General features: G+C 46.9%; 8 protein-coding genes across 9 annotated transcripts; 3 read left to right on the plus strand and 5 right to left on the minus strand.

Moving 5' to 3' along the window:
* Positions 1-148: 148 nt before the first annotated feature.
* On the plus strand, positions 149-2,309 carry BDBG_04337 (lactoylglutathione lyase). The gene is made up of 5 exons (XM_002625422.2): positions 149-341; positions 433-471; positions 576-611; positions 701-1,414; positions 1,539-2,309. Exons 2-5 carry the CDS (start codon positions 438-440, stop codon positions 1,712-1,714), a joined length of 960 nt encoding a protein of 319 aa, XP_002625468.1. The 5' UTR covers positions 149-341; positions 433-437; the 3' UTR covers positions 1,715-2,309.
* Positions 2,310-2,454: 145 nt separating this feature from the next.
* Positions 2,455-4,225, plus strand: BDBG_04338 (uncharacterized protein; the record flags this gene model as incomplete). Its single annotated transcript, XM_002625423.2, has 2 exons — positions 2,455-3,346; positions 3,478-4,225. The coding sequence occupies exons 1-2, from the start codon at positions 2,961-2,963 to the stop codon at positions 4,223-4,225; spliced, it is 1,134 nt and encodes a 377-aa protein (XP_002625469.1). The 5' UTR covers positions 2,455-2,960.
* Positions 4,226-5,113: 888 nt separating this feature from the next.
* On the minus strand, positions 5,114-6,828 carry BDBG_04339 (PH domain-containing protein; the record flags this gene model as incomplete). The annotated part of the gene is made up of 4 exons (XM_031721628.1): positions 5,114-6,232; positions 6,316-6,408; positions 6,507-6,635; positions 6,724-6,828. The coding sequence occupies 4 exons, from the start codon at positions 6,826-6,828 to the stop codon at positions 5,114-5,116; spliced, it is 1,446 nt and encodes a 481-aa protein (XP_031578257.1).
* Positions 6,829-8,114: 1,286 nt separating this feature from the next.
* On the minus strand, positions 8,115-10,205 carry BDBG_04340 (CreD protein; the record flags this gene model as incomplete). The annotated part of the gene is made up of 5 exons (XM_002625425.2): positions 8,115-8,912; positions 9,003-9,431; positions 9,531-9,837; positions 9,918-10,061; positions 10,144-10,205. The coding sequence occupies 5 exons, from the start codon at positions 10,203-10,205 to the stop codon at positions 8,115-8,117; spliced, it is 1,740 nt and encodes a 579-aa protein (XP_002625471.1).
* A 3,022-nt stretch (positions 10,206-13,227) lies between these two features.
* Positions 13,228-15,059, minus strand: BDBG_04342 (uncharacterized protein; the record flags this gene model as incomplete). The annotated part of the gene is made up of 2 exons (XM_002625427.2): positions 13,228-13,515; positions 13,797-15,059. The coding sequence occupies 2 exons, from the start codon at positions 15,057-15,059 to the stop codon at positions 13,228-13,230; spliced, it is 1,551 nt and encodes a 516-aa protein (XP_002625473.2).
* Positions 15,060-15,293: 234 nt separating this feature from the next.
* BDBG_04343 (catabolite repression protein creC) lies at positions 15,294-18,576 on the minus strand. Its single transcript, XM_002625428.2, has 7 exons — positions 18,244-18,576; positions 17,939-18,081; positions 16,830-17,880; positions 16,436-16,721; positions 16,112-16,309; positions 15,958-16,033; positions 15,294-15,886 (listed from the first exon to the last, which is right to left on the minus strand). The coding sequence occupies exons 1-7, from the start codon at positions 18,246-18,248 to the stop codon at positions 15,759-15,761; spliced, it is 1,887 nt and encodes a 628-aa protein (XP_002625474.2). The 5' UTR covers positions 18,249-18,576; the 3' UTR covers positions 15,294-15,758.
* A 31-nt stretch (positions 18,577-18,607) lies between these two features.
* Positions 18,608-21,049, minus strand: BDBG_04344 (mitochondrial Rho GTPase 1). Its single transcript, XM_002625429.2, has 2 exons — positions 20,891-21,049; positions 18,608-20,824 (listed from the first exon to the last, which is right to left on the minus strand). Exons 1-2 carry the CDS (start codon positions 20,898-20,900, stop codon positions 18,933-18,935), a joined length of 1,902 nt encoding a protein of 633 aa, XP_002625475.1. The 5' UTR covers positions 20,901-21,049; the 3' UTR covers positions 18,608-18,932.
* Positions 21,050-21,323: 274 nt separating this feature from the next.
* BDBG_04345 lies at positions 21,324-25,470 on the plus strand. Of its 2 annotated transcripts, XM_031721629.1 has the most exons (5): positions 21,324-21,824; positions 21,906-22,009; positions 22,113-23,170; positions 23,275-25,249; positions 25,381-25,470. In XM_031721629.1, exons 1-4 carry the CDS (start codon positions 21,782-21,784, stop codon positions 23,300-23,302), a joined length of 1,233 nt encoding a protein of 410 aa, XP_031578258.1. In that variant the 5' UTR covers positions 21,324-21,781; the 3' UTR covers positions 23,303-25,249; positions 25,381-25,470. The 2 variants fall into 2 exon arrangements, with proteins under 2 accessions (XP_031578258.1, XP_002625476.1); XM_002625430.2 differs by having other exon boundaries at positions 23,275-25,470.
* Positions 25,471-25,654: the final 184 nt, after the last annotated feature.

Genomic DNA, 25,654 nt, shown 5'->3' on the forward strand with positions numbered 1-25,654 from the left:
GCGTTGACCGGCAACCATTGTAACCTAACTACTCCGTACAGGCCTTTAACTACTAAAGAGCTTAAGTTAACTAACTTAGATAAACTAAATAACAGGCTAGTTAATGGTGATGACGATGATCCATGGACAATAATAATAATAAAGTTAATAATAGTAATAATAAAATGCCATCCTCCCGCTTCCTTTCCGTCAAAGCCCCCGCCCGACGCCAAACTGCTTCCATATATTCTATTTCTTCCATTTTTGTTCAACAATAGCGGATTCTCTCTTTTCTGCTCTGCTTCTACACCAACTCTCCGGCCCCATTACTTTGTTCTGCTCTTCATAATAAGCCCAGCTGGGTTAGTTAAACTAACTATTCCCCCCAATGATGTCATTTTCTCTTTTTGGCACTGACATCCGCACGTTGATATCCGTATATCACTGCGACAGAAATCATGGCGACAGACACTTCCACATACAAATTGAACCGTATGATATGTCCCCATTATTGGTCTTACTGGTGCTACTGGTGCTACTGCTGCTGCTTCTACCTCCTCGAGGGCTGCGCTGACTGATCTTTGTCCCTTTATTAGATTCTATGCTTCGGGTGAAGGACCCAAAGAGATCAGGTACCTACCCCCATTTGACTCCCTGTCTCGTCTCCGTGGTGATAGGTTAACAAAATCTAATACAATCGTTGTTTGTTGTGTGTGACTAGTTGAATTTTACGAGTTCCTCGGCCTCTCCCTCATCAACAAGATCGATTTCCCCGAGAACAAATTCTCCCTCTACTTCCTAGCATACAACGGCCCCCAGTCCCTCTCGGGTTCAAACCACTGGTCGGACAGGAACGGCGTCGTCGAACTTACTCACAACTACGGCACAGAGGATGACCCTTCGTACGCAATCACGAACGGCAACACAGAACCACACTGCGGATTCGGTCATCTCGGAATCTCCGTTGATAATCTCGAGCTGGCATGTAAACGCCTTGAGGATGCCGGGTATGTGTTCCAGAAGAAGATTGGCGAAGGGAAGACCCAGAACCAGGCCATCGTGAAGGATCCAGACGGATATTGGATAGCTATCAGTTGGAAACACGAAACGGATGCAGCCGTTGGACAGTCGGATCCATCCACCTATCGGCTGAACCACACTATGCTCAGGGTCAAGGACTCTCAAAAAAGTTTGAAATTCTACCAGGAAGTTTTAGGCATGACTCTTGTCCACACGGCCGAGCTTGAGAATGGGGAAGGGAAGCGGTTTTTACTCGCCTATCCCGCGTCCAATCCGTCGCTCCAAGAGGGCACTGCCAATCCCACCGCGGACTGGGAGGGTTTGGTGGAATTGACATGGATTTACGGCACAGAAAAGCAGGAAGGGAAGGTCTATCATGATGGCAACGCAGAGCCTCAGGGTTTCGGGCATATCTGTACGTGATTTAAGATTAAGATATTCAATCCCCTTCCTCCCCCTCCCCCCCCCCAAAAAAAAAGAGAGAGAGAAACCTCATGAAGGCCTAGCCAAAAAAGCTAATCAATTTCCCTACCGTGCAGGCGTGTCAGTGGACGATCTAGACGCTGCGTGTGCTCGTTTGGAGGAGCAAAAAGTGGCCTGGAAAAAGCGACTGACAGACGGGCGCATGAAGAACGTAGCCTTCGTGCTTGACCCAGACGGATACTGGATCGAGATCATCCAGAACGAGAAGTTGAAAAATCGAAGTAATTGGTAAAGAGGCCGTGGGATGAACTCTCAGCACTTCCCCGCGTTAAATACCTCAGCAGGCGGCGTGTTTGCCTCGCAGCATTTGGAGGCGGCCTGACTACTCCGTACACAGTAAATAAACCCTTTACCCCTGGCTTGTATGGCCGCGCAAGATGATGGGGAATCTAAGAATGAGTCAGCTAGTTTCATAGTTAACTAGCTAAAACCAATTCGATTAAACTAATATGCACAGACTGATGAATGTATTAGTTATTATTATTAACTAGTTATGATGTTTTATTTTGTAAGCTCAAGAGGCAGGGAATTGGTCGTGTGAGGCGCCTGGCTGAATGGATATCCAACCCCCACGGAGGAAGAAGAAACCAACCATATTAATAAATATCCCATATCATATCAGGCTCTAATAAGTTAGTTAACTAGTAGTTAACTAACTAACTAGATGACGGGCTTCTTTTCTTTTTCTTTTTTTGCTTTTATATTTCCCCGCGGAATATTATAGTGACTCGAACTGACCAGTGACAAACCCAACCCGCAATCTGGTTGGCTCCCTTCGTAGTTATTTTACTGCGTATAGCGTAGTTATAGTATTCGCCTCAAATGCTCTCGCTAGCTAAAATAATATAATAAATAATATTAAACTAAAACTAACTTAAACCCTTCCAACCACGCAGATAATAAATACGATACGCTGCACCGTTATGTTATATCATAAACAACGACGACCAACAAACCCTTCTCAAACACATGATTTTCCGTGTCCCTTAGCGCATTAGAAGGCCCTCCAAGGTATGGTTATTTTTTTATTTCTTTTTCGTTTCTTTTTCCTTATCCCCAGTTTCCGTCCGACACGTGCATGCATGCGACTCCATTTCTTACATTTCCCTGCAAGCCGATTTTACCACTCAAGCCGCCCTTATTAGTTAGTTATGGCTTTAAATCCCCAGACAATGAATGGGCTGTCCTGTCCGGCCGTGTCATTTGCCCACCTTTTCCCTCCAGCGGCCCCAACTATCTCTTTGCTTTTTCTGTTGTTTCTTCTGCCAGCCCTCTCGTATTTTTTGCATGGGTTTCTTGTGGGACAGACAAATGCTGCGTGACGGATGCTCCGAGCATATATCTATATATCTCTGTGTCTGCCATCCCATCCGCAAACACTCCCCAAGCAGCATGTATCCGCAACGAGCCATGCTCCCCATCATACAGACCCCCCCCTGTGATCTGAACTTGTATCTGTCGCGACTCTTCCTGCGAACATGTCGATAACCGAACTAGATACAGGCGCCGGCACCAGCGATACAGATTCGTACCACTGCTTCGAAGACCCGTTCTTCGTCCCTGTATGGGAGAGAAGTCACGTGAAGTGCGCGCAGAATCTCCTCGAGTGCGACGGCGAACCCATCGAATACGACGACGAGGAAGAGGACTTTATAGATAACTGTTTCTTCTTCCCCGAAGACTGCTCCTGCTCTTCGACCAAGACATCATCGACCTTCAGCACTGATGTCACTGACCCCGAACTCGACGATATCAACCCTGCCGAGATGATCCCAGAGCTGCCGGGCATCAAAATGCTGGACACGGAAGCCCTGACCAACCTGCTAGAGGATAACCTATGCCCCCCAGAGATTACCTCTATTATGTTAGTTCCCTCTTATATACGTATATATGTATATGTATAACATTTATTTGTATTCGAGAGAAAAAGAATCCCCTCCTCATCAGGTCATCACGTAAATCTGGAGTGTCTCGGCACTGATAAAACCTGCATAGGATATTCGCTACAAATGGGGCCATTTTCGCGCATGCCTCCTCACTTCCTGCACGCAAACTACGAAACCTGAGCGCGACATACGGCGCCGCGTATTTATCATATGCAGTAAATGCCCCCGCTGGTAACCTGACTGGCGTTAACCCCTCCAGCCATCCCTCATCATTTGTAACAACACCCTCCGTGCCATTAGGCGATGTTGGGTCGATAGTCTTCGAATTCGAAAACCTAGCCGCGGTCGTCACCAAAATCGCAGACAAAGTCCTCCTCGCTGTCGTGGGTCCCAGCCATATTAACCCACCGCAGGACCAGCAACAGCCGCCCCCATCCTCTAATGGTGATGGACGCGACCGCGCACCGCCTGGGTCTGCAGCAAGCGATACAGAACGAGCCACCGCCGGAGCCGAATCCTACTCAACAGCATTCGACAGCCACCCGATGGACCACCCTAATCCCACGAGTCTTGCATCATCAGCACCCAACCCAACCTGTACACCGGCAGCAGCGCTGCACGAAAGGGTAGCCTCAGCAGCAACAGCAGAACGTCCTCTAACACCTGCTTATAACGACTCGGACGCGGCGCTACAGCTGCAGTGGGAAATCGACCGCAGCAACGACCTAGACCGCCTCGCGAGTCTGAATCTTGACTCGTCGCCTGCAGTGCTTCTGGCCCTGGAATCCAAGTCCGCTGCCCTGGGGAAGTTCCTGAGTAACAAGCTACAGGATCTTGAGTATCCGGATGATTTCTGATTGCTATCGCTTGCTTTAATTCTTCTTGGATCACTTTTGATATTTCGTGTTTGCATTTTGCCGTCTCGTTCATATTGCACCCAGTCATTTCTGTTTTATCTATGTGCCGTTACAGCGTATTTCCTTTTTTTTTTTTTTTTTTTTTTTTTTTTTTTTTTTTTAATAAACATTGTCCGAAACAAATACCACGTCCAGCTTTTCTGACATATTTCAGTTAATAAATCATTTTCTCACTCCTCTTTTTACTTCTGGTATGATTGAAACTTCCCGTGGACTACGCATAGCATAACTACGGCTTTCTTTGTTTCCGGCGTATTGTATTCTATATCTCTGTTTATTTATTTGGGCGTTGGAGAAGGAGCTTTCAAGTATTAAAACCTTAACGAAAGGGTATAGTTATTTTTAAGCTAAGTCAAAACTACGAATGAGAGTTAATTCATTATAAAAAAAATATCATCTATCCCTGGTCCGCCGCCTCCATTCAAACTAGGCAGCCCTATGTGTGGACGTAGCAAACTGTTGAACTAGTAGTGAGAAAACAATCGTAGGTATCCTCGAAACGAAAAATGGATGTCCGAAAGTCCAAGGAGATATCATGAGTGTGAATATAGAAAAAAAAAAAGCAAACGAAATCCGAGATGGATAAATGGCGTAAGTGAATATGTGTATGTATATGTTGCCATGTTTTCAAAACGCTCCGCTCCTCACATTATCCTGAAAAAGCCGCAGAGGGGAGTAAAAACAAATGAGTAAAAAACATAGCGCAACAACCTAAACAAGAAACTGAAGGAAGTAGTGAATGGAAAAATCGGTCCGTCCCTCATCAATGCAAGTAGTGAGACTAATATATATATGGATATATAGATATAGATATAGACTGCGATATGATCATGGTCTACCCGCATCCACTAGCGGCGCTATGGTCCCCTCTTCTTGCTGTGATGTTGCCGCGGTAGGTGCTGGGGGTATTTCCGTCGTCTCTGCAGCTGGTTGAGCTACAGGCGGAGGAATCCCGTGCGCACCACTTGTAGTCCTACTCACAGCTGGGCTCGTGGTCTGACTGACCGCCCCAGAGCCCGACCCAGGCCCAGACCTGTTAGCCAATTTGGTAAGAACATCGAGCCAATCTTCCGCGATTTCCTTGGAATGGGCCTTGAAAGTGAGTTCAGTCGTCGTGGAGAATGCCTGTCCGACCTTGCCGCCTGAGACGTCTTTACCCTTAATGGTGAACTTGACGCCATCGCCGCTACCGATGGAGCACTCGGGAATATAGAGCGAGATGTCCGCTGTTGGCTCCCGGTTGTAATCATCGTTGTCTTTGAAACCGTGTAGGTACCCGGCTGGGGAAATAGCGTAGTAGCCTGGGCTGTATCCCTTGATCATTGCGCGGGATTTTCTCTCGAGTGTGCCTTCGATTAGCGCTTTGGTGGCGGAGTGCGTTTGGTTGGGGAAGATGGCGTCGGATATGGTACGGGCAGGCTTGTCGGGGTTGATCAGGATTTCTTCATTGCGCACGGAAAAGTTCATCCATTCGAAATTGTCGGGGATTTGCTGCGCTGTGTCGACCATGTTTGCATACAGTTTGCCTACGCTGCCAGAGTGGGCTCCCATGCAGTTGGAAAACTGGAGAAGTGCAGCCTGCATCGTTTTAACAATATGGGATTCGAAAAGTGAAAGGGAATTCTGAACCTGCAGCATCTCCTCCCGATAATTGTTTTCTTCGGCCACCTGTCTGTTCATGCGGTGACTAGTGCCTCTCCGCAAAATGTAGGGATCGTGCGCAGGCTCTAGCTTGCCTCCGACGTCAAAAGCAGCTGTGTATTTCCCTAGCATTTCAATATGTTTGTGGGTGGCAGCAGTGGCTTTCCTGACCTGCTTTGCACACTTTTCGGCACCATGTTCGACGCCTTCGGCCTTGGATTTGATCTCTTGATGAAGCTGCTTGAGAATCGGGAGAACGAGGTTTTCCAAGTTCTTCTCCGTGTCCCGGTGTAAATCCACGATTGCCTGTCGCAGGACGCTGTTAGAGAAAAAGGCTTGGAGAAATTGACACTGCAAAGGCTAAGTGCTTCAAAAATGGATAGACTTACCCCGGTATTGGTGCGTAGGTTATCAAAGAGACCAACGACACCTCCCTTGCCCTCGCTGAAATGCGACGCGTCCTCCAGAGGTTCTGGTAAGGCCTAATGAGAGGGAAATCAAATGAATCCAGAAGATTAGCACTCAGCGACCTTTCCATGCGTCACTAAACAACCAGCTGACAGGCGAGCGGGGGGTCTACCTTCAGAATCTTTCCAAATTCTTTCGACTGGGACTCATGGGCTTTGTGGGTCGCAGTAATGTAGTTTTCGAGGTATCCGCACACATGTTTCCAGGCCTGTAGCCGGTTATATAGAACTTTGGAACTGTTCTGGGTAAGGAAAGAAAAATCCATCGGTTAGCCTATCTTTCTCCGATCTCAATCCCTAATAGCAGAAAAATTTACTGGGGGATCCTACACTCATATCGGCCTCGAGAGCAGGATCATCATCACTTTTGGCGGTATTCGTAGTCGAGACAGTTTTAACGGTAGAAGACCGCCGCGGTAGTTTTGTCAAAACCATGATGGGCAGCGTTCTGGTGACAGTTATATAGGAAGTGAAAGGGCTTGTTCGGTAACTGGCGATATATACCCAAAGACCGGCTGAAGGCAAAGTTGCAGCAACAGTTGCTCGTTAAAATTGCTTCCAAGAAAGCAGCAGGGTCCAATTGTCGGTATCATGAATGAAGAATAGTGTTTCAATGACCAAAAGCGACGGTGGATGATGCCGAATTTCCTCTCTCACACACAAAGAGAGAATCAAAGGGCCGGTGTGGTTGAGGATGGATGTGGCGGGGTGGAGAGACTACAAGGCGCAGAGGGGTAGGGGTATTTTGAGCTTGGCGGTCAAAACATACGGAGTTGAGAGGAGCAGCGCAGGAGTGGCTAGTTTGCGGACAAAAGAGACAAAGAATAGAAGAATAATTATTCTTATCGTATATAAACTTGAATAATAGGACAAGGTCTGAATGTCTGAATGCAGCGCGAGTGAGAATAGCAGACAACTGGGATTTCGGCTGAGGTCAATGTGATGTCACGCCTCGGGATGTCAGATGAGTCAGCAAGGAAGTGGCAGGGACCAGATCTCTAGTCTAGACATCCATGGATATGTCATATGTGTGTAGTGTAGGGACGGATCATGTATAGTCCCCCCAATCGCAACGTGCAAGGGCAAAGGCGTTTCAAGTTCTGTATCCCCTCTTCCTGGGCAGAGCCCAGCTATTCAAGTGGCAAGTGTTGCATTGCTGAAACAGGGAGACCAGTTTTGTTCAACAAGAACTCGATCACAAATTTCAGGGCAAAATCCATCCAACCACGTTCTAACCTCAAACAGGGACATGTTAATAGGAAACAGAGAAAAGAAATTCAGAGGGGAGGAGGAAAAACGGGTCCAATGATAAAGTGATGAGAGAGAAAGGAATTTTATCTAAAAACCAACAACACCAAAGAAAAAAACAAGATGAAACTCCCCATGATCCTGTCCTGTCCCAACTTCCCGCCAAAAGTAGTGTGTAAAATTGTTATAGCCCAACCAACACCGTCTATGCAAATAGGCACATCCTAGCAAATGTATAAAAAATATATATATAAAGAAAAAGGAGAAAAAACAAGTCCCTCCTGCCGTGGCGTAATGATGGATAAATAGATTAGATGGTACATAAGAGAGGCGTAAATATTCGTTAATGTGTATAATGTGTATAGTTCGGCAACGAAACAATGGCATAATGATTATGTATGTTTATACACACAATCACCAAAAGCCTAGAGACTCAACCCATACTATGAAAGTTGAGCGATGCTCGACCGTCACTATATATCGTTGCTATGGCTCCGATCGTGAAGCCGGAACAGTGATCGATGTCTCGTGTCGCTGGTTAGCAAGGGACGATGGGAAGGACTGGGTCGCATGGGAGTTATGGAAACACCTCTAGCATCTCCAGCAGTAGCCGATTGGTAGTCGGGTAGGCCTTCGTTGGAATGTGGTGAGGGATGCGATCGAACTGCAGTGGCGTAACTGGGGACGCGCGAGAGGTGCTCGACTTCACTAATTTGCGAGCTAGGCGTAGCCACACCCGATGGAATGTCGTCGTCCTCAGATAGCCGCCGTGAGGAGGTCGCGGTCGCAGGTGTAATAATCCCAGGACTCTGGATGTTAATGGACGGTGTACTATCCTCCGAATTCACCAGCTGGGATTCTTGGCTTGATGAGTCTGTCGCTAATTCAGCGGATTCCGAGGGCGGGGGGGTAAATGGGAATGTGGCAGCGCCAAGATGCAGGTTGTTTAGTCGGGTATGTAAAGCAGTTGGTGAGATATTCTGAGATTCCGAGGCTACCACGGCGTTGATGTTATCTATTGAGAGATTTCGACTAACGGACGAGAAGGGTGTGCCAGGGCGACTGCTATTGCCAGGAGTCCGATAGCCAGAAAAATCTATTTCGCTGTACAGCTGATCGAATCGATGCTCTCCATACAGAGGAGGCGCCTGCTGTGCCATCGTATGGATAACTCGCTGCGCGGAGTGCACGGATTGATCAATTAGATTATTGTTATCGCCGATGGGGAGGTTGGGAGAAATAAATATCGAAACAGGAAGACTAGCACGTAGCTATGACTCGGGAAGCCGCGCTGTTAGCTTTATACCTTATACATGGAAGAATATATGCTGAAAGACGCATTGAACAAATTATTAATATACCTCAGACATATGGCGGTCCGGATTGCGAAGCTGGACTCTAAACTTTAGCTTGTGTTTGATTCTTATACCTCTCGTATCGGCGTCTTGTAAGCATTTGTTGAGTGACTTTGGTAGGTTCAAGATTCGGGAAAACTCAAATCCATCGGCATCTCTGTTAAGGGAGTGAGATTTTTCCAGTTGATCCAATGTGCAGATATCTTCAAGGATGACTTTAGTCCATTTGTGGGACAATTGGGCGGCTTCGTCGTCGTGGGGGTTTAAAACGAAGTCGTGGTTCTCTACTAGTTGTGTGGAAATAGTACCGATAGTGAGTCCCTTTAGCAATGGTATAAGGCGAAAGTCCACCTGCACGGAGGTTCCGAATATAAGTGCTTTGGAAGGGGTCGAGATTGAATATTCGATCTTATTCGGCCATATATTCTCCACAGACTATCACGGAAACGGTAAGCTCGAGCAACACCACGGGACATATAAAAAGGGGTCGCATCAAAGTCATTGTACCGGTTGGTGTTCACAGTTAGTACATACCATCGCATGTGAAAGCTCCAGAGCGCTTGGGTCAAGGGTTCGAATAATCCTCAATGGTTTCCGTAGAATTATATCCTTGACGTATTTCCGACCAATCTCGGCTTTGAATCGATAAGTAATGAAGGTGTCACGCAGCCCTTCAATGCTTTCGGGGAGGGATCCCGCGAGGATGACATCAAAGGGAAAGTCGTAATTGCCCGCGGGCAAGGTTTCCAGTTTGTTTTTGCCAGCATCTCTAAATGTCCATGTGTGATCAAAAAACCTATTTTCCCTCGAAGACTTTCTGCGACTGCTAGAACCTTGGAGCCTGTTGATATGACTCAGCCCATTAGCATCCACCCGTTTTCCTTTGGTGTATCGCATAAGGGGGGAAAGATAAAAGCTTACAGGATTTTCGACATGCCAGTGAGGTGAAGTCTGAGATATTTGATTTGCAGGGGCTCTGAGAGGCAAAGGAGTAGTTTGCCATTCAACAAGGTGCTGGCGGCCTCGTGTTCATTCCCGCGAAAAACGATATAATCGTGATCTAGTCTGTGGGGAATTGGTGTCAGCGTTTCAGTGCGCCAGAAAAGAAATTGGGGGAAGGAAGAAGAAACAATGGGGTCAAACCAACCTGATATCAAAGTACTTTGCCTGACTGGCGGTCCCGCCACTAGTGAGGAAACTGAGGGCCATGGCAGCACAAGACAGGATGGAGAAAAGCTCGAGGCTAGAATAACCATAGGGGCAGCGGAATAACGGAAAGCCGAGTGAGATCAAGACAGAGCAAGAGAATAATGGAGAGGAGAGGAGAGAGAGAGAGAGAGGAAGGAGAGTATGAGGTATGGTATGTATGGTATAAGGGAAGACGAGCAGAGAGAATTGAAGGAAGCCGGCCATTCATTCAGCCAACCGGTTCTGTCATCTAGCTCAGGCGGAGTGCTAAATTTGCAAACTAAAGGTTTGGACCATCCGGAACTTGTAGACTTATTAGTAGGAGAGGGGGAGGAGAAGGAGGGATTATTGGTACGTGTACGACGCTATATTGTATGTCCATACAATGTACATGTACATGATACATGTACCTGCCGCTGCGGCCCCTAGGCAGGTCCATGGGTACTGGGTACATGCCACCCGGTGTGAAGCCATGGATTGTTGGAGATAAATATAGAAAGAAATACGAGCGGGAATTACAAATTTCAAGGAAAACTGACGTATGAGGTCATAAAGTTTGTGATCAAGAGCAAGAGACAAATTCCCATTTGCCCTAGCACTAAGTTAACTAACCAAGCAAACAACAAAATGAAAAATGATTGGTGTGCCTGGAGTGAGATCAATCTGGTCTCTGAGAGAATTATTCAAGGACCTCGATAATGTTTTTCTTATTCCCATATTGTTCTCGTAACCTTCCAATAATGAAGGAAATAATATTGTACTGTACGTAACTACGCGGAATGAGGACTGGCTGACACATTATTATTATTATTGACACTAACTAGTTAACTACTAAAACTTATTAACTACTACTTTCAATTATTCTATCGAAATTTTCCACGCCAGACAGACCCCCACGCATTTGTTTGATCTAGTAGTAGCCTAGGCCAAATTCCTTTTTTAAGGTAGTGTATTGTATATAGTTACAGACTATCCTATCAGGTCGAAGGTTTGAATCGTAAGTTACTCGTAACTCGTACTCGTAGTTAACTATCTATGTTGCAAAAAAAAAAAAAAAAAAAGTTTCCAACAACAACAAACAAACACCCCCTTGCACTATCTACACCTATCCTATCTATCTATCCCGATAAAACCCGCTGACGTTTACAGTTCAACAACCCACGGGAGGGGGTGGATCTGGCCCCTTCTTCGGCTTCAGCCTAGAACATTAACAACATATAAGCATTTTGCTGCAAGATGACACAACTGCCGGTTGTGCCGTGCCCAGCCTTCGCCGGCATGGTTCCAGTTTGTGTTGTGACTTTTCTCTCTGGCCAATAAGTACGGAGTACAGCCTCAGTAAGTAGTAGTTAGTAGCTAACTACCTAGGTACTAACCTTGCAGTCAACAACCCCGTGATTTTTGATTTTTACCGTCCGTTAATACATACCCAATTCGTCCGACCCCCTAACCCAACCCTGCACAGTGGTTAACATATCGACTATAAAATAGAATAAGTTAACTTATACGAAGGCCAAGCCGGCTAGAATCGAACCTTCCTTACTTTGTTGCTTTGGGCACTTTACTAATATTAATAATAATGTATAATATAATATGCAAGAGCGGGGGGTGAGACGGAAGAATGGCAGAAGATCAAATTGATGATCATTGCTAGCTCTACGCTGTTATGTCCCGCTACGATCAGAATTAATTATTATTATTATTATTAACTTACTAAGTGACGAACAGACTGACTTGTGCAATCACCTCTTCTTCTACCTTGCACGGGTTGCCACTATTATTGGAGCTAGAGAGGAGATGGCCTGACTGATGACCCCTATCTATCTATCATACTATACTTATTATACTTATTAATAACTTGAAAAAAGACAATCCAAAAATCGTAAACTGTTTACAATCCTGCAGTATATTTATTCGTGACAACAGAATCAATCAAAGTCATCCTTTTTTTTTCTTTTCTTTTTTCGTTTTTCGTCTCCTTCTTTTGCCCTGCCGCTCTTCCAGTAGTATAGTATGTTGTATCGCGCCAAAATGACCGTCCTTAAAACAGCTATCAGGGTGTGTCCTTTTCTCATGTAGCCTCACTGCCCAAGCATCACTGAAGTTATTTGCAACCTACAATCGAACTACGAGCATTTCGAAAGGTGAGGTCATCCATCGTTGTCTTCAGCGCCTCCTCCTGACTGATTGATTCAAAGACGGTGCCGGGATCTCGGTGTGGAGAGGTTGGAATGTGCCAAGGTCTATAGTGTTTGCGTTGGGATGGCGTTTCTGAGGGACGAATGAACCCCCAGAACTCTACTTGGGAAACGCTACTTTTCAGGCAACTGATCTGGGGAAGAGTTATATCTATCACCTGAGATGCAAGACTTGAATGGTGACGTGACGCGGGGCGGAGAAGATGAATTTTAAAAAGGAGAGGTGAAAAAGAAAAAGCTGTCCAACAAGCCCTTCAAAGTCGCCAAGGGCTATCTATCCTATCTATCATCTATCTATCAATCATGTATGCACTCAAACCCCATTATTAATTGCACTGCTGCACAGAAAACTTTTCCAAGTGCCAACGCTCAAAAGAGGATCGCCTAGAGTTTTAGCCTTCCGGTTCTTGGCGTTATGCTGGAACGCCCCACAGCGGCGCGAAATGTGAAGATATGTTTTGTTGAACATGCCGCGGGGCACTTTCTAGGCAGCTTTGCATAACTTCTTATAAATGCTCAACCGTTGCCCCAAGTTTGCTGTTCAATCAAAACAGGGATGTGCCGCTGGATTTTTTTTTTGCTTGTCCAACCAAAAAACCATTTTCCAGTCTATCTATTTTGACCTAGTGAGCCACAAAGCAGTGCTCCTACATATATAATAATACGCTTCGCCGTGCCTTCTTCGAGTTCTTCCGCTCTCATTAATCCATATCCCATAAAAGTCAATGTGGGCCGGAAATAAAATGCTTCCACCATGAGATTTTCCTTCTCTTTCAGCGAAATAAAGTCATAAATCTACTTTCACACCGACGACTTGACAAGTAAATATGACTTCAACCGTTCCCCTAAGGGTAGCCATTTACCAAAACCCGGGCATCAAGCACTGGAGCTTGTTCATCGATGCGGCAGAGACAACTAAAAAGACCATCATTCATCTCCTTGGTGCTCGACGGAAATATTTCATTGAAGTTCGAGCGCGATCGGACGCAAACATTTCGAATTCCCTTATCGAGCTCTGTTCCCTGTGTGAGATTGATACAAGCAATGTCGAGACCGTCAAAATCATCGCACAAGAGACACCTATCCGCAACGAGGTGTCTGATTATAGTTGCCAGGATTTCATCCTCGAGGTTCTGGATAAACTGGAAACGAATGGAGTCATTCCAAATAACGCGGACTACCAGAACAAGAAAAGAATCCTCAAGGAAAAGCGCGAAGCCTGGAAGTAAGCTATACCATCAGTTTTTCTGTCAGATTAGGATATGGTAGAGGTCCCTGAAGAGGCGTCCTTTGCGGGGAAGTTTTCCGTTTTAGATCCTATTTTGTAAACGCTATTCTCGCGAATTCATCGAACTATATCCGTCCTCCAGTTCCACAAAAGGTTGCCCCAAAGGCGGTCAACCAACCAACGCACAGGAAATCGTAAGGGTGAAATGGAGTCTGGCACATAGAGATACCAATCATCGTCAGTCTCAATGCTCTGTCCATTTGACAACGTCGTGCACTCATAGTATTCGGGATAGAAACCACCCTCCTCCCAATCAATAATCCCAGTTACAATATAAGCGTCCGCGTTGCGAGGATCTTTTTCGACCAGGATATTTGTTTTCTTTAAATCACCGTGTGTAAACACTGAACCCCGAAGAGATTTATTTTCCTTCTTCAAAAAGGAGCGAAGTAGCTTGGCGTAGGAAGGGCTTGCACGATGTTTCGCAGAGAATTGCAGCTCATCAAATTGCCATGCTGTGATTATACCCTTTTTGGAAGAAACTTCCATGATACGATAGTCCTTAACCCCTTCCCCACCTACACCTCCTAGCTGCAGTCCATCACGTTGTTGTAAACTTCGGAGTTGAACGAATATCCAGTCCAGCTGTCTCCGAAGAGATAATTTTGCTTCATGGGATAGACTTGGCCATGCCTTGTCAAGGGTGATGCCTGGAATATATGACATGAACATAGCACGGAACGTCCCAAGAGCAACCAGACCGTGGACTCTAGGAATCGGAAGCTCAGCAGCATGGGCAGCAAGGTATTGGAGATTGTGATACTCCGTGAGATCTCTGCTATTAGGGAACACTTTGATTGCAAGCTCATCACCGCACTTGACCACAACTCCTCTAATGCTGAGGTCAAACAACCTTTCCGAATGCAAAATGAGCATTTTCATTGCCGCCGCCAGCGCGGTTTCCGGAGAAGAATAGCTATTGTCCACTGAATACTTCTGGATCAGCGCCGTAGCCTGGTTCGATAGCGGGTAAAGTATACTGGCAGTGTCGATTCTAGAAAGCTTCTCGCAGAGCCAGTCGCTAGGTTCCTTTTTCTGTGGTGGTTCAAGAGTCTTTTCCTCTGCCTTTGCCGTTGGCATTAGCCATCTGTATCGACGGTCGTAGTCTGACGGGAAATAATCCCGCAGGTTGATCTCGGGGTGAGCGTTGATCTCATCGTGGAGATTGTTTACAGTTAGGAAATTGAGGCAGCCAGTCTCGGAAAGCTCTTTATATTGTGCTACTCGATGAGCGCGCAGATACGCAGCGCCGACAACGGATAGGAGGTCTGCCGAGGGGTTGTTCTCGAGCGCATCGTGGAAGGCTTGCATCAAGGTTTGGTTCATTTGCGGGGCATCGGGCCTGTTGATGGTGAGGATCTTTCGTTGATGGTTCAAGACTGCTGCCATTGCTCGTAAAAGGTCAACGCACTGCGTAGGCTCGAAATCAAGGCGTATCGTTTGGGGTTGTGGACAAGCGACGCATTTTTTTGGGAATAGTATAGTATGGAGCCGCCTGGAGAATCCCGAGGTCATGTGACCTCAATCGACAGCCTCGTCTCCAACCTTGTCCATGACGAACCATGCCGCGCCTTCGTCAAAAGCAAGCGTGACGAGCCAGCATGTCTAAATAACTGCATGGACTTATGGACTTTCATAAATCAAGGAAGCAAAGGAATCGTAATTCTATGATCGCAACCGAGGAAGGAGAAAGTAGAATGGAATATAAGTATTATTATCCGAAAATACGCACGAAAATTAGCGGATAGGAAAATACATTGCAATTATACGGACTCCTCTCAAGAATGGATATTTACATGCGAGAACCAGGAACATACGGCAATAAGAGTAAGTGAATGAATGTGAGGTACTCTGCCGCAGTTCCTTCTATAACTCCATCCCATTATTGATGTCAAATAGTGTTTGCGTAGAATTTCATTCGCATATATGAACATCGAACCGCTTTGATGCAAAGGCAAAGTTAGAAAAGGAAACGTAAAAGATTTAAAGATCGCATGAGGCGTCGCCGACTCTATTCGACCAAATGCAAAGAAGCATGGGAAGGGAGAACAACATTAAGTCATTACGTAGTACTACATGGTCTTAACGCTAAGATTCATACGATCCCGGCCGACCCATGTGCCCTGTGCTAGTTGCCGATTCCGAGCCAGATGCTGTCGTATGAGCAACCCCTTCATTCACGCCTTCTCGCGGTCGATCCCAGGTACGGATATGGCCTGCATAATATTAGAGACGACCACGGAATGAAAACCACATGTAATAAGACAAATAATTTCCACGAACATACCTTCAAGTGACGAAGTGATGATACAGTCCTCGAGAAATCCTAGCCAACAAATCGGATCTTCACCAATTACTTTGGACTATACGTCATCATAATAAATGCTATCAGTTTCAAAAAATATCCACGACGAACTCGAGTCGGCCGACAGATCCCTTACCATTATTGGAGGCAATTGTGCAGTTCTTGCTCTGGGCTCCACGGGGTGGAAAGTAGGTACATCGTCCCCCTTCTCCTCCACAGGCTTGCTATCCGTACGGTTCGAGTCAGATCGCACTCGATTAGAAGAAAGAGTGTCGGTACGGCTTCGACTAGACGGTGCCACAACGCTAGTACGTTGTCGTGCCGTGGCTTGAAGCTATTGAGCATTGGAATTTATTGTTAGCTTCTTAAGGGACACGCAACTGGGTGTAGATGGCGATATTCTGCTCCGCAACAAAGCATGATATTCATATACAGGGAAGGGAAGGGGCTGGCAACATACCACCTTTGGCCGATGGAGCATTGCAACACTGAAATCCCAGAGGAGTAGTCGGCAGTCATCTCCAACGCTGCCAAACCTATAATTCCTCTCATCACATCGCCAAGGATCAAATGCCACACACGAGACCCACGAGTGGTGACCTTGGCAGCGTGCAACAATTTTGCGCTCAGAGAGGGACCAAATGGAAACGAGATCATCTTGGCCTCCGGTCAAAATGTATTTCCCATCTGGAGACCAGCAAACACAAAGCATCCCTCCATAGTAACTCATGAACGTGTCAATGGCTCTGACGCAAGGTACGGAGTTAGTTGAGAGTGGGTTTTTTTTTTCTTTTTTCTTTTTCTTTTCTTTTTCTTTTTTTTCCTCAAAGATGCGGGAAAATCAGGTTACGTACTGTTCCTTTAAATAGTCAATAATCCGGAGTGAGCCATCTTCCAAAACAACAGCCAGATGTCGACTATCGGGGGAGAACGCGATGTTGTTGATTCGGTGGTTCGAAAGCTTCCAGTAGGCAACAGGGTTGGTCTTCTGATTCCTCGAATTGACGGATTTCAAAATTGTCAAAGTTTGGCTCGAATTATGAGATTTCTTCTCATCATCGGGTTTAGGCTGGCTAATGTCCGCAGTTTCTGGAACGAATGGCGCATCCTCTTTTTCTTTATCATATACAATAAGGCTACCATCTGTATGCGCGGCGAGGAAAAGGTGCTCCGAGCCAGGAATCCACCGGATCTGGTTTATCGGAGAACTATTTATGGCCCCGTTCTTGTTGATGCGAGCATACTTTTGCTGCATTGGCTCATACCACAGGATATCCCCGACAGACGAGCCCATAATCACATCCAGGTGTGTTGTACTTTTCGTCAGTTCATTCACATCATGGCAAAGCATATGCGCCTTCGTGAAAAGGATCTTGGTTAGAGGTTCCTGTTTCGTTTTGGAGCTAAGGTCCAGCCATTGAAAAGCACGATTGATATTAGCGAAAGCATAGACACCGTCAGGACTTCTCTCCGCCAGCCTCTTCGCTGCTGCATCATGGGTAATGACGCGAGAAACAAAGGTAGAACTGCTTTTGAGGATATTGTTCTTGGGTTTACGTCGTTTTAAGCCTGGCCCCTCCTTGCCTATATTCGTTGCGAGAGCGAGGCTGCCTTCTCCAAATGCCGGGGCTGATCCGCAAGTCTCCAATGTGTCAGATGTCGGCCGGCCTTCACTACTATCACTTTCTCTAATGCTCCGAAGATCCGACCTTCCACTCACCGACGTCCTCACTCTGTAGAGCTGAGGAACAGATTTGCGGGGCTGGACGACGACTAGAGATAGCTTAACCCCACACGTCGGGGGATGGACAACCGTAGCTAGAGGGTTCGTGCTGGTAATGGGAGCCTCGGAAGGATGGGGAGGTGGAGTGGCAAGGAGTAGATCGTCCCTAAGGACATAAGTTCCTACTCAGTGATTAGTTTGTAAGGGCCACGGAATAAGTACAACAACTTGGGTGCAAACCTTCTCCAACCTGAAGGGAGCAGCCCCCTTCGGGACGTTTTAGAACGTTGCTTGTTTCGATAATTGGTACCGGCAAGCCGTTTACCGTGCCATTAGCGTACGCCAAAGGCATCGAGTACCGAGGCGGGGGAGGAGGTAGTACGCTAGATACACATGTGAGATGGGAACTCTAACAGCTAACAGCAAGAAGGTGATAAGTGCGACTATCTCTTTGCCAGGGAGATGCAGTGAAGATTCACCATTCACCATTCACCATTCACCGTTATGCCAATATGTATGGAGTTTGAAGAGTGAATAGCACTTACAACATGGCGTCGGAGATGGACACCTATATCCCAGATTTCAAAATGTTTAATGGGTAACAACGGGACAGGAAATTGCAATCCTACCACTCAGACGATGTGATAGAATATACAAGCGAGAGACTATAGGCCGGAGGTATCGATTGCGCCCGAGCAAATTGCGTAGGAGTTAAACCCAAACATCCAAGAAGATAGACAGGGACATGTTAAACAAGTCACCGCGATAAATTATTGACAGAATAATAAGAATAGGCAGAGAGACGTCACCATCATCAGCGAATCTTACTGCGGCGGACGGTGGAGGTTGAGATCAACGGCGGCTGAGTTAACTAGGGCTGCGGGAAGGTGTGGGGAAAGGGAGTGGAAACGGCGAATTGCACGTGATGTAACTACTGTGTGGAATAACTATAAAGTACTATGTACAGTAATAATAAGAATATATAGGAAACCAACCCGTTTTAAGAACTGTAATTACTGACGGGGAAATATATATATATATATGGTAGTGTACATGATTAATTCACACATAGGTATCGTAAACTGCATATAGGTATATTAGAGGTTAGCTCCAGAGATATAGCCGCATAAATAAGGCAGATATATTCCGCTGGTAGACGCCTCCCTAGTACATAAAAAATAGAAGAAGAAAAGAAGAAAAAGAAAACCAACAGGCCAATGGCCCAGTGGGCGGCTCAATTCACGCCACCCGTAGCTCTGCGCCATATTACCACCGCGGCCGCTCCAGCACAGACGACCGCCCCAATTGCAATCCCCCAAGCCATCCATTTCCCTTCAACATCTTCTTCGGTTCGTGGAAATGCCGTGTTAGGCTCCATCGCTGCTTCCGCAATGTGAACAAACAGTTCCTGAATAGAATTCCACGTTACGCTGACATGCAAAGGGGGGCCTGGCATGTTTAGCCGGGTGGTGTATTCGTCTGGCTGAAACTCTGCTCGCTGCGTAGTCCGGTCCAGATCCGCTTTGAGTGCAACGAAAACGCTTGGTACCTCCTCGAGATGTGGGTATTTATTTCGCAGCGCCGGGATGTAGGCGAAAGAATCCGGGTCAGAAGAGTCATATGTGTAAGCGACAACATCGCATTGGTCCAGAAGTTTGGTCTTGTTTTCCAGAAGGGCAGGTTCCAGCTCACCCAGCTCATCCAGGATGAGGTAACATTGTTTGCCGCCGGGCAATTCCACGGTATTCACTGCGGTGCGTGGTTGGATGGTTGGGTGGTATGTTGAGCTGAAGCCACGGGAGAGAAATGCGTCGAGGAGGGATGATTTACCCGAGGCTGGCGCTCCGAGGACATGACACATGACAACATTACGGCCAACGCGGCCAGGACGTCGTCGCTTTTTCCGGGGTTTGGTCACTTTCAGTGCCGCAGTGGTTGTCGGGTTCCCTCGATCGGATGACTCGAATCCAAGGTAAGCAAGGTACTCGAGTGTGGTTTTTGGTGATGTAAACGTCGTCATACTCCATTGTGCGAGCCAGCCCTGCAAAGTCACATGGCCAGCCTCGTTTCGTACAGTTGAGCAGGGAAACGCCCCTTCTATCCAGGAGGTGGGTAGGCCGGGGGTTGGGGCAAACAGCGAAGCCAACTCCGTGTCATTGAGTCCGCCATCGCTATCCTTGTCTGAGAGAAGGAACAAATCGACAAGGAAACGATACCCAGCTGGAGACAGTTCCGCGGATGCAAAGGGAGGAACTTCGAAGCGAGGGTGGAGGAAGTCTTCTTGAAGAGACAGGTTATCCGTGTATTTGAATGTCCGCAGTATGATCCATATTGTTTCATGGCGGCCCTTTTCCGCATAGAGTTTATTAAGTTGTAAAAAGCCCCGCACGCTAATTCCAGCAGGCGTAACAGCATCCGGGTCAAACCTGCGTATCGTCTCCTTGATATGGTCCAAATCCTCCTCCCTGAGGGATTTACCAAAACATTTTGCCTGAAAAGAGGCAATTTCCTTGTCACTCAAATATCCGTCACGATCCTTGTCACATAAATAGAAGATTCGATGGAGTGCGCTAACGGCGGCGGGTTTCAGAGCCGATTCCTTGGAGTCGAAGAGGGGCGCGATGGGATGTGTGACGGCCTTTTGACACAGAAAGAATGCTTCATTGACGTTCCGATGTTCTCTACTGCTGGTTCGAATGCAAGAGTCAATCTCCTTGAATTCTGCCATTACCGGAAGCATTTCATCCTCCACAACCTGGGCCTCGTTCCCCTCAGGGGCGAGATCCGACTTGTTGGCACATAGCACGACCGGGACATTGACACCCAAAGAGCGGAAGTATGGCAACCAAAATAGAGCAACTCTCTCGTAGCTGTAATGGTCCGAGTATACCAGTAAGATAACATTTGATTTTCGTATTTCCTTAGCCAGGTTTGCTCGTTCCTGCGGAAGGGCGGAGGTATCTACCACGGTGGTTGTAGTCACATTGTCAGGAGTGCCGATGGTCGGAGGAATGGTGATTTGAGGAAGGACAGGCTGGATCTTATTTGTGATAAAGACCCCCTTGACGAGAGAAGTTATTAGACTGGACTTCCCCGTTCCTTCGTCGCCGCACACACAAATCCGCACTAGGACACGAGGAGTATGAGAACCCCGTAGCTACCAGGAGCAAAAAGTACGTGTAGAAAACTTACCCGTCCCCATGTCAATATATCGTTATTGCGGTTAATTGTGTCTCGCATTAAAACGAATTCGAGGATATGCCCACTGCCACGCTTCCAGGAATTTTCAGCTGAGAGTTTGCCGGTTGTTTTCTTGCTTGCTTGCTTGCTTGCTTGCTTGTTTGTTTGGAACAGACACAGAAATAATGATGCAAGGAACGAACAAACAAGCCAAACAGTAAAGTTGCAAATGCGCCGGAATAAAGTGCAGCCGACTAACTACCGATTATCAGCCACAAAGCCGTCGCGGAAATACCTTTGTTCCGCGCGCATCCAGCACGTGTCGTTCATGGCAGGGCAAGCCAATGTTACGTCAGCGGAAACTTGACAGGTTTGCGGGATACTAGGCGTAAGAATCAGGTAATCTTGTTACACTACATCTGGTGCGGCTCGGAGCTTAGATGCATGTCGCTCTAACGTCCGTAATACATAAGATTACATCCTCGCAGCGTCACTGACTCAGCCACTCTCCACACCCCCGGGCACCCAACCCAACCCAAGAGCCAGACTTTCCAACACCTTAGTATTTTCTCTCCTCTCGTTCAACTCCCCTTCGCCGCCTCTCCATAACGCCGTGGCTACTTCCAATCCCATTCCGTATCTTATACATATTATTGTGTTGTGAAGGCACGGGTCTCCACAAAACACGTCTCGAATTCGCGGACCTAAGCTTCGGAGTGACGCCTCTGCCGCGACCATCCGCCTTTTCTCCTCCTTATCCTTATCTTGCTCATCAGCCACTTTCCCCTCTATATATTCATACCACGTTATATATATATATATATCCGTAGCCAAAGTCATTCCCCTCTTCGTTCATCCAAGGTCTCGAATTCTGTGTCCAACTAGCAAATACTTCCGGGAAACATGCCTCTGGGAATTCATAATCCGCTGCCCTCTTCTATGAGGAGTGAGTTGGACCCCGAATTGTTCAAAACCCTCATGCAACTACTCGTATCCTACATACTGACTGACATCCTGCGGAAAATAGGCGAATGCAGAAAAGCTGGAAAAATCCTTGCTTCTTTTGTCGATCCCCGTCAAGCTTTCGGGCCAGATAAGATCATTCCCCCTCAGATATTAGCAAATGCAAAGGTGTGTGATAAGCTCTGCGTTTACATTACGAGGAAACCACTACATACACTCAATTTTTGTTGAAGTTCTTACGGAACGGGGTTACTGACTGCTGCGGTGGTAGGGTCTTGCGGTCCTTACCGTGATAAAAGCGGGCTTTCTTGGCTCTGCGCGATTCGGTTCAGGTATTGTCGTTGCCCGTTTGGCAGATAATTCATGGTCGGCTCCGTCCGCACTCGCCACAGCCGGGGCGGGATTCGGTGGACAAATAGGATTTGAACTAACAGACTTTGTTTTCATTTTAAATGATTACAATGCCGTCCGGGCGTTCTCTCAGGCCGGTAGCATAACATTAGGAGGCAATGTTTCAATTGCAGCTGGACCCATTGGGCGCAACGCCGAGGCTGCTGGAGCTGCGAGTATGAAAGGGGTTGCTGGAGTTTTCTCATATTCCAAGACAAAAGGTCTTTTTGCGGGTGTAAGCCTGGAGGGTAGTGTACTAGTGGAGAGGAAGGATGCAAATGAACGGCTTTATAATTCCAAAGTTTCTGCCCGCCAGCTGCTTGAAGGATCGATCCGTCCGCCCCCTGCCGCAGACCCTCTCATGCGCGTCCTCCAATCACGTGCGTTCTCTGGGAACGTGGGTTCTGGTAATGACTCAATGTACAATGATATCCCCATATATGACGACTCGCACGACAGAGTGGTTTGGGAGGGAAGGCGAGGCGAAGCGATGGGAGAGGGTGTGCGACGCGACCGCACCGGATCCTTGAATTCGCGAGATGACTATCAATACCATGATCGACCAAGGCGTGCCAACACTTGGGCTGATGACGTCTATGACCGGTCACCTGGTAGTAGCGGTAGCATAAACCGATCCTACACTACACGGGCTAATCCAAAAGAGACTTTCGATAATTATAGCCGCGCCGATGAAGATGGCTATTCGTACAGTGACAGGAGGCCGACACGTCCCACAGCCCCCAAGCCGGTGTTCTCCTCGAGACCAGCCGCCTCTTCGTTGCAGAAGAACCAGGCCGTGGCGCTGTTCACTTTCGATGCTGACCAGGAAGGAGATTTGGGATTTAAAAAGGGCGAGGTCATCACCATCATAAAAAAAACGGACAAGAAAGAGGACTGGTGGACAGGGCGAATAGGTGATAGAACCGGCATCTTCCCTAGGTAAGGATTTTGTAGACTGTTTTTATTCTTCCGAGCCATTTGGACAGCTATACCTGTTGCTCTATACCTTTTCTGTCAAACTGACGATTATATATCCCCTTTAGTAACTACGTGGACGCCTCCACTCTCTAACCCGGCGTTTTTTTGATAATGACCAACATCCACCGCTCCTCCTGTCAACAGCATCCGCCAACAGACGATGTACTACCCAAGCATGCTCTTTTACGCGCCCCATCTCATTTTGACCATTCTTGCCCTTTTCACCAGTGAATTACCAACGTCTAGCCAACATCCCCAAGCGAAAAGACCGGCCTTACCGCCTCCCGTTTTACCCATATCAACTGTTATATATACCCGTAGCCCTATTTTTAGGAGTATACTTACATACATGCCGATCTCGATTTCTTGGGTATCTTTACTCTTTCGTTTTTTTTTTCTTCTCTTTTCTTTTCCTTTTTTTTTTTTTTTGTGCATTTTTGAAATCTTCAGCGCTTCTTCGGTTTGGTATATTATTGCTCAATTTTGTTTTTCATGTCTTCTTCAAAATGGCGCCAACACCTCGTTTCTTGCATTTTTCGTTTCTGTTTAGGCCCGGACGTCTGAGCTCAGCCCTCCCCCGTCCTTTCTTTTTTTTTTTGTTTTTTAACCTCAATCTAGCTCCAAACTTAACCATTCCATGGCATAAAGAAGATTCACTTGATACGGTTTGAACAAATTATTATCCATTGCAGAGACAAGGCAAAGCACGAATTATGAATATTTTCCGCGGCGACAGCTATCCCCTAGAAGCTTGACCAGCCAATCTTTTGCACTGCCAGGCGGCGAGCTATCATACAGGCGGTCGGGGAAATGCTTCAATACATGGTTAGCTCCCTACCGTCCTCATTCCCCAGGTGCCCGGATATCTATTACTCTCACTGTTATGACGGGTGCAATCCGACGAGTATTTCTGGCGCTCATCAGCGCTTCCTAGCCGCGATTGGTATGATTTAGAAAGTCAGGCACTGTACATCGGCCTTCCCGATCCGGGTGATTTCCCACGCACCTTGCGATATCCAAATTTTCACAGCGTAGAACGTGCACACCCATATACGGCACATTCATTGTGCTATAATGTACATGTATGTATGTATGTACATGTACATGTACTTTCCCCAGCGGTTATGGCCCACATATGCCAACGCTCTAATAAGAGAAACACGGGGGGTTAATTCGTCCTGGGCAGATCTTAAGAAAAAGAAATGAGTAGTTGATGTTCGGAAAATATTAAATGGCTTGCCTCTTTTTCGTTTCCATCAAAACCTCAAAAGGGTGATGATCAAAAAGGGTGATGTTTCTTCTCCAAGGATTCCCATTCCACGAAACTGCTTCACTCCAAGGAATGTATGGCGGGAAGAGGTTTCAACGGGGTTCCATTCATAATTTTCTCTCGACGACTATCTAAAGGTTACTGTACAATTACATACAACAACCCCGAGGCGCCCTTCTCCGATTGTAATGCTCCCCTCCATCCTACTCATTAGGTGCGCTGTCTTGCATTGAGAAGGTGAATCGCTACTGGAGTTTCCTCACCATGCCCGTGCACATTTCTCGTTTACTTGCCACCAAGCACTGTCATGTCCCTCAGGTTCTTAGATGAAGGGTGGGATTTCATTGTATAGAATGTGTGTCTTGCCGTGACCACGTTCCACGTCGTCGTTTCCATCATAAAGTTGGTAAGCTCTGCCTCTAGAGGTATATGTTTCATATGGGGTGTTGTGCAATCTGCGATCTCGACGTGCGCAAAGCGCTTTGAACCATGTCAGAGAAGAGACAGGGTTTTACATCATTCCCACTTTAGGCCTTCCCTATTGAAGCTACGATTGCATCTTCCTCTACGACTTCTGGGAGTGCGAATAGTTTCAGCTACTTCAGTATCCAGTTATCACATTTTTCAGCTAAATCACAGCGCGGGATTGGAGAGGCAAGGTGAGGTGATTTATCTGCTCGCGTTGGGCGGCGGTGACACACATCTTCCTTCAGCTCGACTCTCGATAACATCCATCATATTTAGTTAACAGAGAGCACGTCCTTACAAAAGTAGGTACGATATGAAGAACATCCGAAGGCGAATCACATCTATTTGGTTCATTTCTTGTAGCGTGAGAGGTACAGACACGTTTTGTTTCTAAAGCACACGAGCCTTGGTGTGCTAATTATTGCGGAGCTAGTCCGTATTAGGAAACAGTGATTCTACAGGCGTGCAATATAGTAGAATTGGATATTTTCATCATCATTACAAGCATCAAATGGTCGCTTACGCTCGCTTTGCTGCTTGCGCAGCCTCCTCTACCACTTCCACTCTCCCCCCCGACCACTCTCTACCCCCCCCTTATCACCCCTTCCACCTCTTCCACCCCTTCCACCCCTTCCACCCCTTCCACTCTCTACCCCCTCTACCATCACCACCGCCTCTACCGCCCTGCAGCCCTCTCTCTCACTCCA

The sequence above is a fragment of the Blastomyces gilchristii genome (assembly GCF_000003855.2).
Source record: "Blastomyces gilchristii SLH14081 genomic scaffold supercont1.7, whole genome shotgun sequence".
Classification (NCBI taxonomy): domain Eukaryota; kingdom Fungi; phylum Ascomycota; class Eurotiomycetes; order Onygenales; family Ajellomycetaceae; genus Blastomyces; species Blastomyces gilchristii.

Excerpts from the sequence above, each read along its gene's own strand:
- BDBG_04337 (XM_002625422.2), top strand. The coding sequence starts at position 438 with ATGGCGACAGACACTTCCACATACAAATTGAACC. Across the intron at positions 472-575 it reads TTCCACATACAAATTGAACC|ATTCTATGCTTCGGGTGAAG; the intron begins GTATGATATGTC and ends TCCCTTTATTAG. Across the intron at positions 612-700 it reads GAAGGACCCAAAGAGATCAG|TTGAATTTTACGAGTTCCTC; the intron begins GTACCTACCCCC and ends GTGTGTGACTAG.
- BDBG_04343 (XM_002625428.2), bottom strand. Across the intron at positions 17,881-17,938 it reads CTCCCTTCAGGTTGGAGAAG|GAACTTATGTCCTTAGGGAC; the intron begins GTTTGCACCCAA and ends ATCACTGAGTAG. Across the intron at positions 16,034-16,111 it reads CACAATTGCCTCCAATAATG|TCCAAAGTAATTGGTGAAGA; the intron begins GTAAGGGATCTG and ends GATGACGTATAG.
- BDBG_04345 (XM_002625430.2), top strand. The coding sequence starts at position 21,782 with ATGCCTCTGGGAATTCATAATCCGCTGCCCTCTTCTATGAGGA. Across the intron at positions 22,010-22,112 it reads AGATATTAGCAAATGCAAAG|GGTCTTGCGGTCCTTACCGT; the intron begins GTGTGTGATAAG and ends CTGCGGTGGTAG. Across the intron at positions 23,171-23,274 it reads AGAACCGGCATCTTCCCTAG|TAACTACGTGGACGCCTCCA; the intron begins GTAAGGATTTTG and ends TATCCCCTTTAG.